This window comes from Pundamilia nyererei, unplaced genomic scaffold (genome assembly GCF_000239375.1).
Source record: "Pundamilia nyererei isolate P.nyererei 1_Seehausen unplaced genomic scaffold, PunNye1.0 scaffold00028, whole genome shotgun sequence".
Classification (NCBI taxonomy): Eukaryota; Metazoa; Chordata; class Actinopteri; order Cichliformes; family Cichlidae; genus Pundamilia; species Pundamilia nyererei.
Window position 1 is genome coordinate 149,516 of NW_005187429.1, and position 14,450 is coordinate 163,965.

General features: G+C 41.7%; 3 protein-coding genes across 8 annotated transcripts in view; 1 reads left to right on the top strand and 2 right to left on the bottom strand.

Annotated features, from left to right (window-relative positions):
* Window positions 1–3,586, bottom strand: part of hycc1 (hyccin PI4KA lipid kinase complex subunit 1) — a 21,401-nt gene extending 17,815 nt beyond the window's left edge. For 3 of the 5 annotated variants that reach the window (XM_005728264.1, XM_005728267.1, XM_005728266.1), the window contains exon 1: window positions 3,411–3,586. The gene's annotated coding sequence lies outside the window, so the exon portion shown is untranslated. Of the gene's footprint in view, window positions 1–848; window positions 862–3,062; window positions 3,127–3,410 lie in introns of those variants that run through there. The other 2 variants (XM_005728265.1, XM_013909662.1) reach the window with 2 other exon arrangements.
* A 1,819-nt stretch (window positions 3,587–5,405) lies between these two features.
* On the bottom strand, window positions 5,406–6,967 carry LOC102201885 (uncharacterized). The gene is made up of 4 exons (XM_005728268.1): window positions 6,760–6,967; window positions 6,335–6,416; window positions 6,001–6,222; window positions 5,406–5,912 (listed from the first exon to the last, which is right to left on the bottom strand). Exons 1-4 carry the CDS (start codon window positions 6,811–6,813, stop codon window positions 5,515–5,517), a joined length of 756 nt encoding a protein of 251 aa, XP_005728325.1. The 5' UTR covers window positions 6,814–6,967; the 3' UTR covers window positions 5,406–5,514.
* A 559-nt stretch (window positions 6,968–7,526) lies between these two features.
* On the top strand, window positions 7,527–14,407 carry klhl7 (kelch-like family member 7). 2 transcript variants are annotated; one of them, XM_005728269.1, is made up of 13 exons: window positions 7,527–7,998; window positions 8,127–8,229; window positions 8,755–8,848; window positions 8,946–9,070; window positions 9,157–9,332; window positions 9,428–9,602; window positions 10,657–10,799; window positions 11,064–11,304; window positions 11,528–11,729; window positions 11,826–11,923; window positions 12,042–12,225; window positions 12,623–12,796; window positions 14,073–14,407. In XM_005728269.1, the coding sequence occupies exons 1-12, from the start codon at window positions 7,870–7,872 to the stop codon at window positions 12,786–12,788; spliced, it is 1,836 nt and encodes a 611-aa protein (XP_005728326.1). In that variant the 5' UTR covers window positions 7,527–7,869; the 3' UTR covers window positions 12,789–12,796; window positions 14,073–14,407. The 2 variants fall into 2 exon arrangements, with proteins under 2 accessions (XP_005728326.1, XP_013765076.1); XM_013909622.1 differs by having other exon boundaries at window positions 12,623–14,407.
* Window positions 14,408–14,450: the final 43 nt, after the last annotated feature.

Below are 14,450 nucleotides of genomic sequence, written 5' to 3' on the forward strand. Positions count from 1 at the left end.
TAAAATATTACTCTGTGACAACAATGCTCATTACAACATTACAATACTTTCTCACATGGAAATGTGGAGGCACAGCAATGGATTATTTGCAAACTGACTAACTAAAAATAATATACCCAGTGAAAGTTTTCTCACTAAGCTTCATAAGAAACAGCTAGATTTTACTCAGTCATGCCAACTGCCAAACTTCCTTGGTGGGGGTTATAAAAGCAGAGATTTCATCAGGGGTCGATGTTTGTTGCCCCTGGCAACCTCTCAGCCTCTGAGAAACACATGAGATAAGGAAGGATACTGTCACACATACATACACAGCTACGTCCCTGTGACCTAGACGAGCTCAAGGAATATCCTACATGTTAAGTAGTTTAACCATAGAAATGCAAAAAGCTGACAGAGCCAGCTACATGGCAGAAAGCAGCAGAGGATGTGTCATGGATTGTACAAGTGTGCCTGTGCAAGTGTGTTTATTCAAAGTCTGGTTTGACAAAACCTGTTCCTGTGAGCTAGCAGAAGTTGACAGCTCATTCCCTGTGATTTTTACACCTACACTACTGTCTTGAACTAACAAACACACACACGGACACACACTGGGCTGCCAGTCTAAATGAGCTTATTTGTGACTCCTCCTTCCAAGGACTTCTTTCAAAACAAAGGCTTTGAGTTTACATTTCTAATCCTTGCTGTGAGCTTGATGATCTTACAGCTTTGATGCACAACACCTGAGGCAGACATACAATAGCCCAGTATTTCCTTCACATGGTTTCATACAAAAGCCACATTTAAAAGAAAAGGAACACACACACACACACACACACACACACACACACACACACACACACACACAATACCTGTCTGGGAGAGCTGGAGCAGAGAGAGTGAGAGAGATGAAGCATGTCCAAGTGTGAGAATGAATTAGGCTGACACCCACACACGTGTATACATATCTGCCTGTTGATTACATCATTTCCCATTACACACATACTTCGGAATCGGAACCTCCTTTTTTTTTTTCTTCTTTTTTTTTGGCGGAAGTTGTTTAGGCCAATGGGAGTGGACGTTTAAATGGAAGGGAGAAGAAAAGAGAATGACGAAGCGGGTGGTTTTAAGAGTGACTGAGCTGCCCCAGCTGCTTTTTCCTGTGGTACAGGGTTTAGTTACAGAAACTGCTGCTTAGCAAAACAATGAGAATCCTACTTACACTGCTACACCAAGGAAGAAAAGCTAAAGGAATGAAAGACAACTATAAAAATGAATGTAATAAAGTAAAATAAAACCTACAGTAGCAAATTACCCACACCTGACTTCAGATACACTTTAACTGTTATACTAAGCAACTAGTATCAAAAAGAGGAACTGAAAAACAAGACTGTTTAACCTGAACAGAAACAGAAGTTATTAAGGAACTACTTTAATCTACACTGTGGTTTGCAAAAGCAAAGTTAAAGGCAGGGTTGTGCAACTGTGGTCAAAAAAGGGGAAGACAGGAAAGAGCCTCCATCATGCCCAGAGCTCACAGTTTGACCCCACCTCCCGCTAAGAGTAATTTACACCATTCAGAAGACTTTAACATTTTATTTTGACATCTCTCTTCAGTTTATATCACTTCTCTTTTACACTGTCTGTTGGCATCTTCTTTATTTGGACTACCTTAACTCTGTTGCATCACTGACTCCCACCTTGCTCTCCCCCTAAAGTCTTCTTCAATAGGAGGTTTCGTGTAGCTTTGGGGGAAAGGGGATAGGCGGAGGTCTGTTTTTCTGCTTCTATTTTCTTTCATCCATGCAAACATATAGCTGAGGACTGCCGGTAGCTAAGTAGAAATGACAACAGAGTGTGTGGTTTGTGTGTGGTTTTCACTGCTGAGGGAGACAGAGAGAGAGACCCAACAGCGAGGAATCCTCTTATAGCAGCCTACGCTCTCCTCTCTTGCCTCTAAGCTAGTGATGTATCCCTCATCTTGCCCCTCCAATTCTCCATCCTCCCGCAGCAAGTGATTAAAATAAGGGTTTTGTTTTTCCTTCCATTTTTAACACTTCCTTTTCTTTCCCCACCACACGCTTTGTTTCAGCTCATCCTGTTACAGTTAGGCAACTCACTTGTAGCCTCCTGCATACAATTAGCTTGATTTTCAAGGTTTCTTGTGGAGTTAAAGTGCTACATATAATGGCATTTATAAGTACAAAATACAGCTTAACCCTGTGTGTGCAAAAGATACAGAATAAAAAAAAAATGGAAGAGACTGCAACAGTTTTCACCGCTCAAATTGCCAGGAAATTTCATGAGCCCTCTGGCACGAACGACTGTCCATGATGCCAGATGACAGCAGAGCCTGCACGATCTTTCTGCTCCATGACCTGCTGTGCTTCATTGTCAAAAAGCATTAAGAGCCCTAAGACACTTGCAGCCATGGGTGCCACACATCAACAAGCCTAAACTTGTGTCTGCGCACGCGCGCACGCGCGCACACACACACACACACACACACACACGACATTACACTGACAGGGCACCCAACCAACAAACCCTAGGCACAGCCTCCGCCTAAGGTCAAAGGTAAACACACACACACATATGGTAAGCAAAGGACAACAACGAATTAAACGCTAAAACAAAACTGCCACAACAGCAGAAGCCTTTTTTGCGAAGGTCACAGAGAAGTAAAACGAGCAGCTTTAAACTTCGAGTACTTCGAGCACGTACTCGCAAGGCTCTGTGGCTTCACACCAGCCCCCCTATACAGGAAGCCCCAGAACAGGATGAGTGGTGTGGAGAAAAGCTGCATCACATGACAGCTATTAGAAAAATCCCAACAACGCATTATCCAATATGCCCGTCTGTGGTGGTTTCTCTTCCCCTGTCACGAACACAAATCACCTGAGGAATAACAAGTGCACACACCTGCTACCAAACAGGATAAAGACAGGTACAAAGTCTGCCTCCACGACTGATGGGACAGAAGCAAAATGGTAGCAAAGAATATGTCGTTACTATGATAAGTTGGAAAGCCCCCCCCGCCTGCTGTGTCATATCATATTATTTAGTTGATTTAAGTAGGATCCTACCTGTTCCTGGGCGCTGCTAACCAGCTAGTCTCACACCCTCAATACTGGTTATACACCTTCTCTTTTTTTAAAAACAAAACAAAAAAAAAAAAACCCGAGAATTTCTGTCCCGGTGAACTGTTAGCTCAATGGAAAAATTACATTAGCTTTCTCCCGCCGTTCACTTCAGAGCATTTTTTAGCCCGTATGAGCCAGAGACCTAAAATTAATCCCGAGCCGTCACACTCTCTCTATATCGCCTTGCTGAATGACTTCGAGCTGTCACTACGGTTGCTTACAGATTAGCTAGTTAGCTGGCTCAGCTAAGGGGCGACTCTAGGCAAACTGAGGAAGTTGCTGTTTACTTACTGGCATGCTATCTGTCAGCTTCCTGCTATCACCGTCCTCCGTCGTTCCGCTAGGACGAGTAAACGGCTATCACTTCGCTACTCCATAAATCTCCTCAATAATTCAACAACATCACCTCCTTCCATCTTCATTACTTTCTCCACTCAGACTACCTTTTAGAGAAGAGGACGCGCTCTACACTGAATGCCAGGCTTCTCAGCCAATAAGAGAGAAGTATATAATCCAATTGCCGCACGCCCAACTAAACCATCCAATCAAATTAGACACGAGGACCGCAAGTTAATAATTTCCACGATCACGGTAGGTTGTCCCAGTCAGTCGCCGCTCTCTGACAGCCAAGTGATTTGTCAAATCTGCTATTAATGAAGATTTGTATGTATAAGAAAACATACAGTTTGCAGGATATTAATTATCAATTTTGATTATTTACTAAATATATGAATGTTGATGAGTAAACTATAAAAATATCCAGTTACCATTTTTAACCATTATATTTCACTAAAATTGGGTCCACGGCCTATATTCAAGATTTTCCTCTATTTGATCCTCGTTCTTTTTATTTGCCGAGTATTTTCATAAAAAAGGAAGTGTTGGTGCTGCTTCTCTTTTACATCACACTTTACACCTAATTAATCCAAAGCCAAAGACAGAAACACTGCTCCAAAACTGTCCCTCTCTGGTAAACAATAAATGACCATGTGACAATAGCCTTTAGAACAATGGATTTTTGGAAATTAATTATCAACATGGCATATGACCATGTGTTGGTGGGCTTTTAGGTTAATAACAGTGGGAAAGCTGCGGTTTTTAATCAGTTAATAGAAGTCTGTACATTGAAACAGTAAAACATCCCACGCACAATCACGACAAACCTCCAGTTTAGTTTTCAGCTGCTGTTGCAGTGAGCTTTCATGTCATATCATGTCAGCTCTGTCATGTCTGGGAAACATACCAGCCATGAAGTTCGCAATCTGTTAAAGCAGAGTCCAGGCAGAGTTGTGGGAAAGCTTCGCAGAAATCAGTGAACCTATTCTGGTAAAAGTCACACACACACACACACACACAAAGTAGTGGCACGTTTATAAATTTAATTCTGGAGTTCAGACAAGCTTTGTCATTGCGGTGCTATTTCTAAAAGTCTGATGAGGATGAAACGATGAGCGGTTGTTAGATAAAAGTGAAGCGGCATTGCCCCCTAATGTTGGCTAGTGAAATTACATGTATTCGAGATAGAAGGGGACCTGCAGTGCTCATTTTCAACTGCACAAGTTGCCAATTCCACAGCACTCATACATCCTCATACCACCAGAGATGCAGACTTTTGAACTGAACACTGGTAACAATTGTCTCTTTAGTCCAGAGGATGGAGCTTTCCTGTTTTTGATTTGATTTGTCTGACCACATTGCCTCAGTCCAGGTTAAGTGCCTCAGGGAAGACAGCAGGGTTTTTTGATCATGTTTACATATGGCTTCTTCTTTGCATGATACGCCTTTAACTTAAATTTGTGAATGACATGGCAACGCATGTTTACAGACAATAATTTCTAGAAGTGTTTCATGAGCCCATGTAGTGATTTCCATGACAGGACTGTGCGTTTAATCCCGTGCATTCAGATTTTCAGCCTTGTCTCTTGTGCACAGAGATTTGTCCAGATTCTCTGAAACCTTTGATGGCATTATGCACTGTAGATACACAGATATATTCAAAGTCTTCACAATTTACATTGAAGAACATCATCAAAGCTAAATCTAGAAGAAGAAAAAAATTCTAAAATGGAATATTTAACACAGTTTGAAGCTTGAGCTTTTGGCTTTTACACAGTTACACACATCGAGAGTTCATTATTAGAACCTTAAGCCAGGTTAAGTATGAGCATCTACCACTCTAACAATACATTTGACAGAATGTAATGACGCAAAATTAAAAAAAACCACTTTAAACCTATTTAAAGTGTTAGAATACGTTTCTATTATAATCAAATAATAAAAGGAGATATGACAGTCTTGATACGATTGTTGGGGATATTTATGGAGATAACCCATGGAAATGCTGTACTTCCGCATTGTTGTCGGTTAAAACAAAACTTTTAGAAAGATATGTGCACTACAGTTGAGCCCCTGATATCTGTGCAGCCTCAGTGAGAACTGCCGTGGCCTGTTGTCTGTATCCTTGAGACAACTCTTTGGCCCTCCTCACTTCCCTCATGTTCTCCTCCAGGTTCTCACTAAGTCTCCCTTGTTCTTGGTAAGTTTCTGCTGCCTTCTTCACTTGCTCAGCCATTTTATCATGGCTACGGAGCAACCAGCCGATAAGCTCTTGAAGGGTGGTCCCCTTTGAAATGGTCATCCTGGTGCTGTCAGAAGCACCCTTCAGTTCGTTCTGAGCCCTCTGCAGACGTGGAGGAAGCGGTTTCCCCTCACCTGCGCCCTCAGACCACACAGGAACCGCACTGAGGAAGAAGTCGTAGCCCTTCATCTTAAGAGAGACCTGGTATGTTGGTTCTGGAAGTACATGAGTTTTTAAAAAATGGGGGAGGGAGTGAGGCATCAGCTACCATGAAGCGTGTGTTAAAAAGTATGTGTCACTCACCCTGCTCCTCTCTAATCTTCCCCAAACACTGAACAAAAGCAAGGGTGTCATCATGGGAACAGTCACAGCTCTGCTGGAGGTTTCTTATATGCTGCACCATGGCCTCGTAGCCTTCCTGCTGCTTGTTGAAGGTCTCAGCCATCTCCAAAAACCTCTGATCCAGCTCAGGCACGCACACTCGCCTCATCACCAGCCGTCCAATCCGTCTCACAGTCTGTGCATCTGAGTAGAAAAAAAGAAAAAAGAAAGCACGAGTAACACAGCAAGAAAAACAGGTGGATCAAATTCATCTGTCATTTTTATAAGTATTAAAAAAAAGTCTGAGATGACTTGCCGCTGTCCGCTGATGAACGGCTCAGCCTGGCGGATTCAGCACTATTGACTTCAGAGCGTCGGGAATCCAGGAGAGGCCGTCTCTGAAACAGCGAAAGTTGGTTTTATTTACATAGTGTTTTTCTTTTCTTCTTCTTGTGCCACAAATATTAGGCATATTTGATCACGTGTACCAGTGCAACGATGTGATCATAAACTCAGCTTCAATATTATAATAATTATGTTTCAAATCCCCAACAAAAGTAGATTATTAGGTGAAGACCCAGTAATGCTACATTACAGCAGTTAAGAGGATCCCATCATTTTACTTGCAATGGAAAAATCGAGCGAAGCGAAGCTGTATAGTTTCCTTGCTAAACTCTAAGGAAACCACTTTACGCTCTTATAAAGACACCATAAAACCCAGTGCAGCGCATAAACACATACCTCATTGTTGTTGGAGTTATCGCCAGAGAAGCAGCAACAGCATAAACGGAACATTTTCTGCGGCTCTGTGGCCTCTCAGTTTGTTTTCAGGTCACTTATTTCTAACAAGGCAATTGTAGTCCGCATTCTCCGTGACGTCAGCGTCATGAGAGTCGAGGAAAGAAAAGCTTCCTGGTTTTGTATTTTACATTGTTGTACAGATAAGAATTCAACAGGTGCAACGACAGGTGAGCTACTACAGCGCATGCGCTTTGCGGTGCTTTGCATGCCGCAAAGCTGAAGCAGCTTTGATATGCCTGTCCGATAGGATATAAAACTACAGTTTTGTTCTGAACAACAGAGTTCGCAGAAATATACAGTTAATATACAGCTAAAGTCCAACCAGAGCAATAACTAGTGCAGTAAACAAACACCCTGACTAAAAAAAAAAACCCTATATTATAATTAGTCCACAACCTATTATAACCTATATATATCGTCCCACCTATTCTGGAGACACCGATGACTGTAAGAAACAGCCTTTTCTACAGTCACTCGGAGACACTGACATATTATTCATCCAGGTGAAATTAGCTGTATCCCAACTGTACTATAGAGCTATAGAGAAACTTTTATGTTTTATTCACACCTGCTGTTTATGAAAACCAAAGGGAACTGCTGGGCTTATTTCACAACTCTTCTTGGTCTCAGAGTTGTAATACAATTTATGTCCAGGCTACAGGGGGCAGCATTACGACATTCTGTGCAGACCACAGAAGAAGGCGAAAAAGACGGAAAAAGAAGAAGCAGAAGAAGAGCATCACAACAACCAGAAAAAAATTGAGTTCTAGCTACACGAATGAACAATTAAGCTAACACGTTGTGCTTATTTGTTTTGTTTTTTTAACCCCTGGCAGACAAATTAATTTATCCATATGTAGAAGCCGCCGTGAAGTTGTCGGCCTTTAAATTCATACATTCACAACAAGCTGCTGTCGGGGTTTGCAGGCAAACTGCCTGTAGCTAAGCGACAACAAAGAGACTACAGCTGTACGCTGTAGTCATACTGTTAGCGTTGGTGCCAAAATCCTTCATTTTTTCCTTCGTTTTCCGTCAAGTAGTCAGACTGACATGACGGGGATGGCTTCTCCAGAGAAGGCGTCAAGCTCAAAAAAGAAGGGCGAGAGAAAGTGTGCCACCAAAGAGGAGTACAGGCAACTGTCCAGCATCATGGGAGTCATGAACAATTTGAGAAAACAGGTGTGAGTGTGTGTGCGGGAGAGAGAGAGGGAACACGAACCAAAAGTACCAGGCTGAATATCTTTAAGAGGGCTTTACATTAGGCATTTCCTCTGTTCTGACACCCGATTACTGCGTGTGATTTGCAGGGTACTCTCTGTGATGTGACCCTGGTGGTTCAGGGAAAGCACTTCCCAGCCCACCGAGTGGTGCTTGCTGCTGCCAGCCACTTCTTTAGCCTCATGTTCACCAGTAAGTCTGACAAACACAAATCAAGACCAATGGCGGCATATTGGGGGAGCAAGAGTGTGATTTCTTATTATATTTTAGAAGGTAGTAGATGCAGATATATGTTGCATAAATAATGAGAATTGTGGATTCCTGTTTTTGGCTTTTAAAAGTTGAATGAGCAAAAGGAAAGAAATTTATATGTAAAAGTAGATGCCAGGCGAGCATGTACTGCATCTCCACACCCCAAAGGCTGTGTCCTCACTGCAGAAAAACTGAATATTTTACTTAGTGTCATCTGCCCACTCCTAATCTAATAAAGGCAAACATAGGAATTAGTCTATTTAAGTAATTACATTGATTGTGTGTTTCTCAATAAAGATGGCACAAAAGCTGAAAGTTTATAACCACCCCTATAACGATTACTATGTATTTTTATGCATAATCTATTTATTACTGCTTCCCATCTTGACACACCGACAGTGATGTTGTCATATAGTGCTAGTACACTTGTTATATTTGTGTTTGTTATATTTTCTTCACTTCTAGCCAGAATGATGGAGTCAATGTCCCATGAGGTGGAGCTCAGGAGTGCTGAGCCTGAGATTATTGAGCTGCTGATTGAATTTATCTACACTGCAAGGTAAGAATTGTGTATCAAATTAATTATTACAGATAAAAAAAACAGAAGCATTTTTATTGAGAGAGGCATGTTTGTTTTTTGTTTGTGTGTGTGTCAGAATCTCCGTGAACAGCAGTAATGTCCAGTCACTGCTGGATGCAGCCAATCAGTATCAGATTGAACCTGTGAAGAGGATGTGTGTGGAATTCCTTAAAGGACAGATTGATGCAACAAACTGCCTAGGTGATTGCACAAATACAAATACAAATACAGACCTTCCATTTGTGTTACACATGATATTTACTTACTCTTGTTCTGTTCTCCTGTAGGCATTTCAGCCCTTGCAGACTGCATGGACTGTCCAGAGTTGAAGGTGGCTGCAGATGATTTTTTTCAGATTCACTTCACTGAAGTCTATAAATTGGATGAATTTCTGCAACTGGATGTTGCGCAGCTCACACATCTGCTGCACCAGGACAAACTCACCGTCCGTGCTGAGGCCCAGGTGCGCGTGTATACATCCTTTAAATATATTTGTGCCAAAGAAGACGTCTGTCACCAAAAATTTGTTAACATGTTCTTCTGTTGCGTTGTGCTCAGATTTATGATGCTGCAGTGCGCTGGCTGAAGTATGATGTGTGTAACAGAAAGCAGTACATGGTGGAGGTGTTGGGGTGTGTTCGCTTTCCACTGGTTTCCAAAACATTCCTCTCCAAGACTGTCCAGGCCGAGCCCCTCATCCAGGACAATCCACAGTGCCTCAAGATGGTCATCGGTGAGCAGGAAGAGTCAAAAACACGTGCACGCATGTACAAATTCTACATTTCAAGTGAACAAAATGAGCAGACAAAGTTACCGGTAACTGTCTCGTTCATGTCAATGGACAAAAAAAGCACAAGCAGTTCACACTGGCAAAAAAAAGGTTTTAAGGATGTTTTATAAATGCATTAAACGAGTAATATCTCATTTATATGTAAATATTTAGACTTCTAGTGCAGCACCCTTGGGTCCAGTCTACTTGGAATTATCCTAGAGCCCTTGCTTTTGGAAGTTTCTCTAATTTTTCTCAGCAGAATTGTTCAGAAGGTTAGTTGCTCAGTGACTTCTTTCCCCAAAACACTGCACTTACTGTATCTGGTGCTTTTTGGTGAACTCCCTGCAGGCCTACTCTTGAGGTCTTAGCCACCTGTTTAACTAAGACGCTCTGTTTCACATTACTCAGGAAGCCTGTTAGTTATTCCAAATTTCTTCAATTTAAGCATGGCTGAGGCTGCTTTTAGTGCTTTAAAAATATTTGTAATCCGTCCCCAGATCTATACTTTGGCACAGTCCTGTCTCACAGGTCTGCGGAAAGTTCAACTCAACTTCACCTCTTTGTTTTCAGACGGGTGTGAGTCTTTAGTAATTGTGTCCAGTCCAATTATTATATTGGTTGTAGAGGGACGAGTTAAACTGTATAAACCACTAACAGGTAGATTGCACCAGAGCTCATAATACGGGATCTGAATACTTCGGTAAATGGGAAATTTCGTAACTCTTTCCTTTTACTTTGTCATTGTGGATTATTGCATTTTGATTAATTGTGGAAAATAAATTCACTCCAATTTTATCCAAGTCTAACACCCTCTAAAACAAAATGTGAAATACTTGAAAGACTTGCCCTGGAGTCATAGAAGTGCTGAATCTTAATCTAAATGATCTACATTCGACATTATTATGATAGCAAAAGATAGATGTATAACATATATTGGGTATTTCATTACCTCAAAGGGCTGCTCGCTTTACTTGAGCACGCACACAAAACAAAATAACCAGTGCTTTTCTCCAAGGTGGGATGCGTTACCACTTGCTCTCCCTGGAAGACCGTGAAGACCTGGGAGAGAGCAGTCGGCCACGACGCAAGAAGCACGACTACCGCATTGCTCTGTTTGGCGGCTCACAGCCTCAGTCCTGCCGCTACTTTAACCCGAAGGTACCGGGCTGCAAATGCTAATGAGTTATAGTCACAGGGGCAATCACACCAAAGAACAATTAAAGGGAGTGCAGATATGTGCTCTTGAGTATTACAGTATAATTAATAAGCTAAAGATAAGATTGTTTTTTGTTTTTTTTTAAAGGTTTTAATTTTACAGGCACCTAATCTGTTCTTTGGTTCACAAAACACTCTATGAGACTTGAGTTTAGTCAGGTCTGTTGAAATCATATTTGGGAATGTTTACAATGGTTTTCCATACAGGACTCTAGCTGGACTGACATCCGCTGCCCCTTTGAAAAGCGCCGTGACGCCACAGCTATCTTCTGGGACAATGTGGTTTACATTTTGGGTGGCTCACAGCTCTTTCCCATCAAGCGTATGGACTGCTACAACGTCCTGAAGGACAGCTGGTACTCCAAGCTGGGTCCACCCACACCTCGCGACAGTCTGGCTGCCTGCGCTGCCCAGGGAAAGATCTATACATCTGGGGGATCAGAAGTAGGTAAGCATGAAGTGAGGGGAGAAAAGATTTAAAAATGAGAGACTCTGGGATCTTGTGCAACTACCCAAAGAGATGCAGACATGTGATGGGGAAAGTAAGCTGGTTTGTGCTACTATTATTACATTCTCTAAAAAAGTAGGAACATTTAAATAGTAAAGATGTCTTGTTAAAGCATAGATAATGATTTCTTCACGGTTGACCGACCACCAACATGTGCCTACAGGCAGCTCAGCCCTGGACCTTTTCGAGTGCTACGACACCAGGACAGAGTCATGGCAGATCAAAACAAGTATGCTGATGGCGCGCTGCAGCCATGGATCCGTGGAGGCCAACGGGCTCATTTATGTTTGTGGAGGAACGGTGGGGAACAATGTCTCTGGCAGAGTGCTCAACAACTGTGAGGTCTACGACCCCAACACGCAACAGTGAGTCAACAAACATATAACATACTGTACAACGCTTCTTAATGTGCCCATTTAAAGTGCCATTGGCCTGTTCCACTCAATTTTTGCCTTTCACAGATGGAGGGAGTTATGTGGGATGAGAGAGGCCAGGAAGAACCACGGACTGGTGGTTGTAAACAACAGGATATATGCTGTTGGAGGGCAGGGAGCAATAGGTAATTCATCGTCCCCCCAGATTTTTATACCGCCCATGCACTCCCCGTCATTTTTTTCCTACCTTCAGTGGCCCTAATATTCAATCATATGCACAACTGTCTGTGTGTGTGTTTCTAGGTGGACTGGACTCGGTTGAATACTATGATATTGCAACTAACGAGTGGCGTGGCGCTTCACCTATGCCGTGGCGAGGTGTAACTGTGAAGTGTGCGGCAGTTGGTGATATCATCTATGTGCTGGCAGGATTCCAAGGAGTGGGACGCCTTGGACACGCCCTGGAATACCACACTGATACTGACAGGTTGGGTTATTAACTGAATACTACCCAAATAATACAACTTGATTGATACTGCTGAAGAGTCTTTATCAGTAGTATGTGAACACCGCATGACCACCTTCTTCATTGACATTTTCATTAAATTTTCAGGTCTGTCTATTTCATTCATTAATTCCTTAGTTGTTTTTGGTGGTTACTGTAGCTGGGTATATATTGCTAATAGGTGTAATAGCGTATTAGCTAATAATCATACTAGTAAAAAAATACTCATAAACATGCTGTCAAACCATTTGAGTTGCATTTCTTCACAAAACATTGTTCAATTCAGTCACCTGGGCAACGCAGGCTGTAAATCTATACAGTTAAGTAGTAACTTGTTTAAACGCTGAATCGAAATATTCTGATTTTCTTCTTCGCTCAGGTGGGTGACTTGCAACAAGGTGCGAGCGTTTCCCGTCACAAGCTGCCTGATTTGTGTGGTCGACACCTGCGGAGTCAACGAAGACGAAGACATGGACCTCATAGACTCTCAGCCACATGCTGCAGCCACTGCCGCATCATCTTCCTCAGCCTCATCATCCTCATAGCAGTAGAGGTAGTTTAAGCGTACTCGTATATTGAGTTGTGATGCTTGTCGACAGTTCTGACAGCCAGTCAACTGATTTCTGTGGGCTTGTTTTTCAGAAAGGAGCTCATAGTAAGGGTTAGGCTGTAAAGTGGTTATGTTCTTTAACCAGTGAAGTAGGCAGTTTCCTTTTGGCTACTCCAAAATTTTATGTCCTAATTCTTTGGGCTGGACACTAGTTTCATCTATCCATTCTCTGGATAGGTAGTAGGATTTAAAATTTGGGATTTAGATATTCATCTGAAGGCCTGTTAAAAAGCCTGCCAACAACTCTACTGCTGTCACACTGTTGACCTGTCTCTACCTACTGCTCAGTGAATGGCAGCAACAGTGAGAGAGCAGCAGGACTCGGTGATGAGCTGTGGGTAGTTTTTGTTTGCATCTTGTTGCCCACACAGGCTCTGTGTTCTGGATGAGAGAAATGTTGCTTCTAACTTTGGTCTTTGAATGTTTTAATTCACATATAAACGTAGCTGAAATACGTGGGTTTATGTAAGATCATTTTTGTTTGATGTTGCATGGATGGATGGATCCAGTTGGATCCAGTAATTCACTGGACAAACTGTAACCGTGCCTCCGTACATAACTCCAGTATTTTTTGAATTAGACAATCAGACTGGCAGCTATAATTCAGAGGGGTTTACATTTTCATACATTGGAGCCTCTGAAAATGGCAGCCTAAGTAATTAACGTCTTTTAGTGATGCTTTTTCAGGTGTGACAGCAGCAACAAATGCTAGTCACCGTAAATGGCAGATGGCAGAAACTTTACTCCTAAAGTTTCTGCCATCTCTCTGATAGGTGTATTTTGGTGTTTCTGGATACTTCACTAGTATGAACATCTCTTTGGGCCTCATTATGTAAAAACAGTGAAGAGTTATAAAATACAAATGTTGAGACTTTGAATCAACTTTAGATATAATGACTGTGTCACATGTCATGAAATTGAAATGGAACAGGGCTCATCTAGTGATGAAACTAGATGATCGCTAATTGTCCAATTACTTTTTGAACCTCTAAAAAAATGGGGGACTGCGCAAAAAAAAAAAATGCAATACCAAAACAGTTAATGCAAACTTTTTGTTAAACCCCCTGAATTAAACCTGAAGGCTTGAGCCTCAGTCACATCTTGATTATTTGATTTATGTGGTGGTAGTGGTGTCCAGGAGCAAAAGTACATAAATAGTTTCTTTATCCAACAAAGTATGGACCTAACTGTAATTTTAAACACTTTTCTTTCTTTTCAGTGCTCAGAAAATAGCATTTGAGGGACATGTGCAAATTTTCAAGGGCCAGCGGGAAGTTTTCCCAAATTCATCGAAAAAAAAAAGTTCTTATGCTTTTTAATGTTTTTCTTAGTTTATGTGGTTTACTCTGTTTGCTTATCTTTTTATCACTTCTGTAGTTTGTCTGCTTACAGGAAGGTCCTGTCAATTCAAACCCAGGACCTTCTTGCTGTGAGGGGACAGTGCTAGCCATTGAACTGCTGTGTGAGCATTTCATATTGTATATTCACATGTCATTTTCTTGTTACGATGTAACTTTTTTGCTGTTTGAATTTAATGTGTGTAAATCAGTTTGTGAAAGAAAAACCAGTCAAATATTGGCTGGGTTTATATTTTATT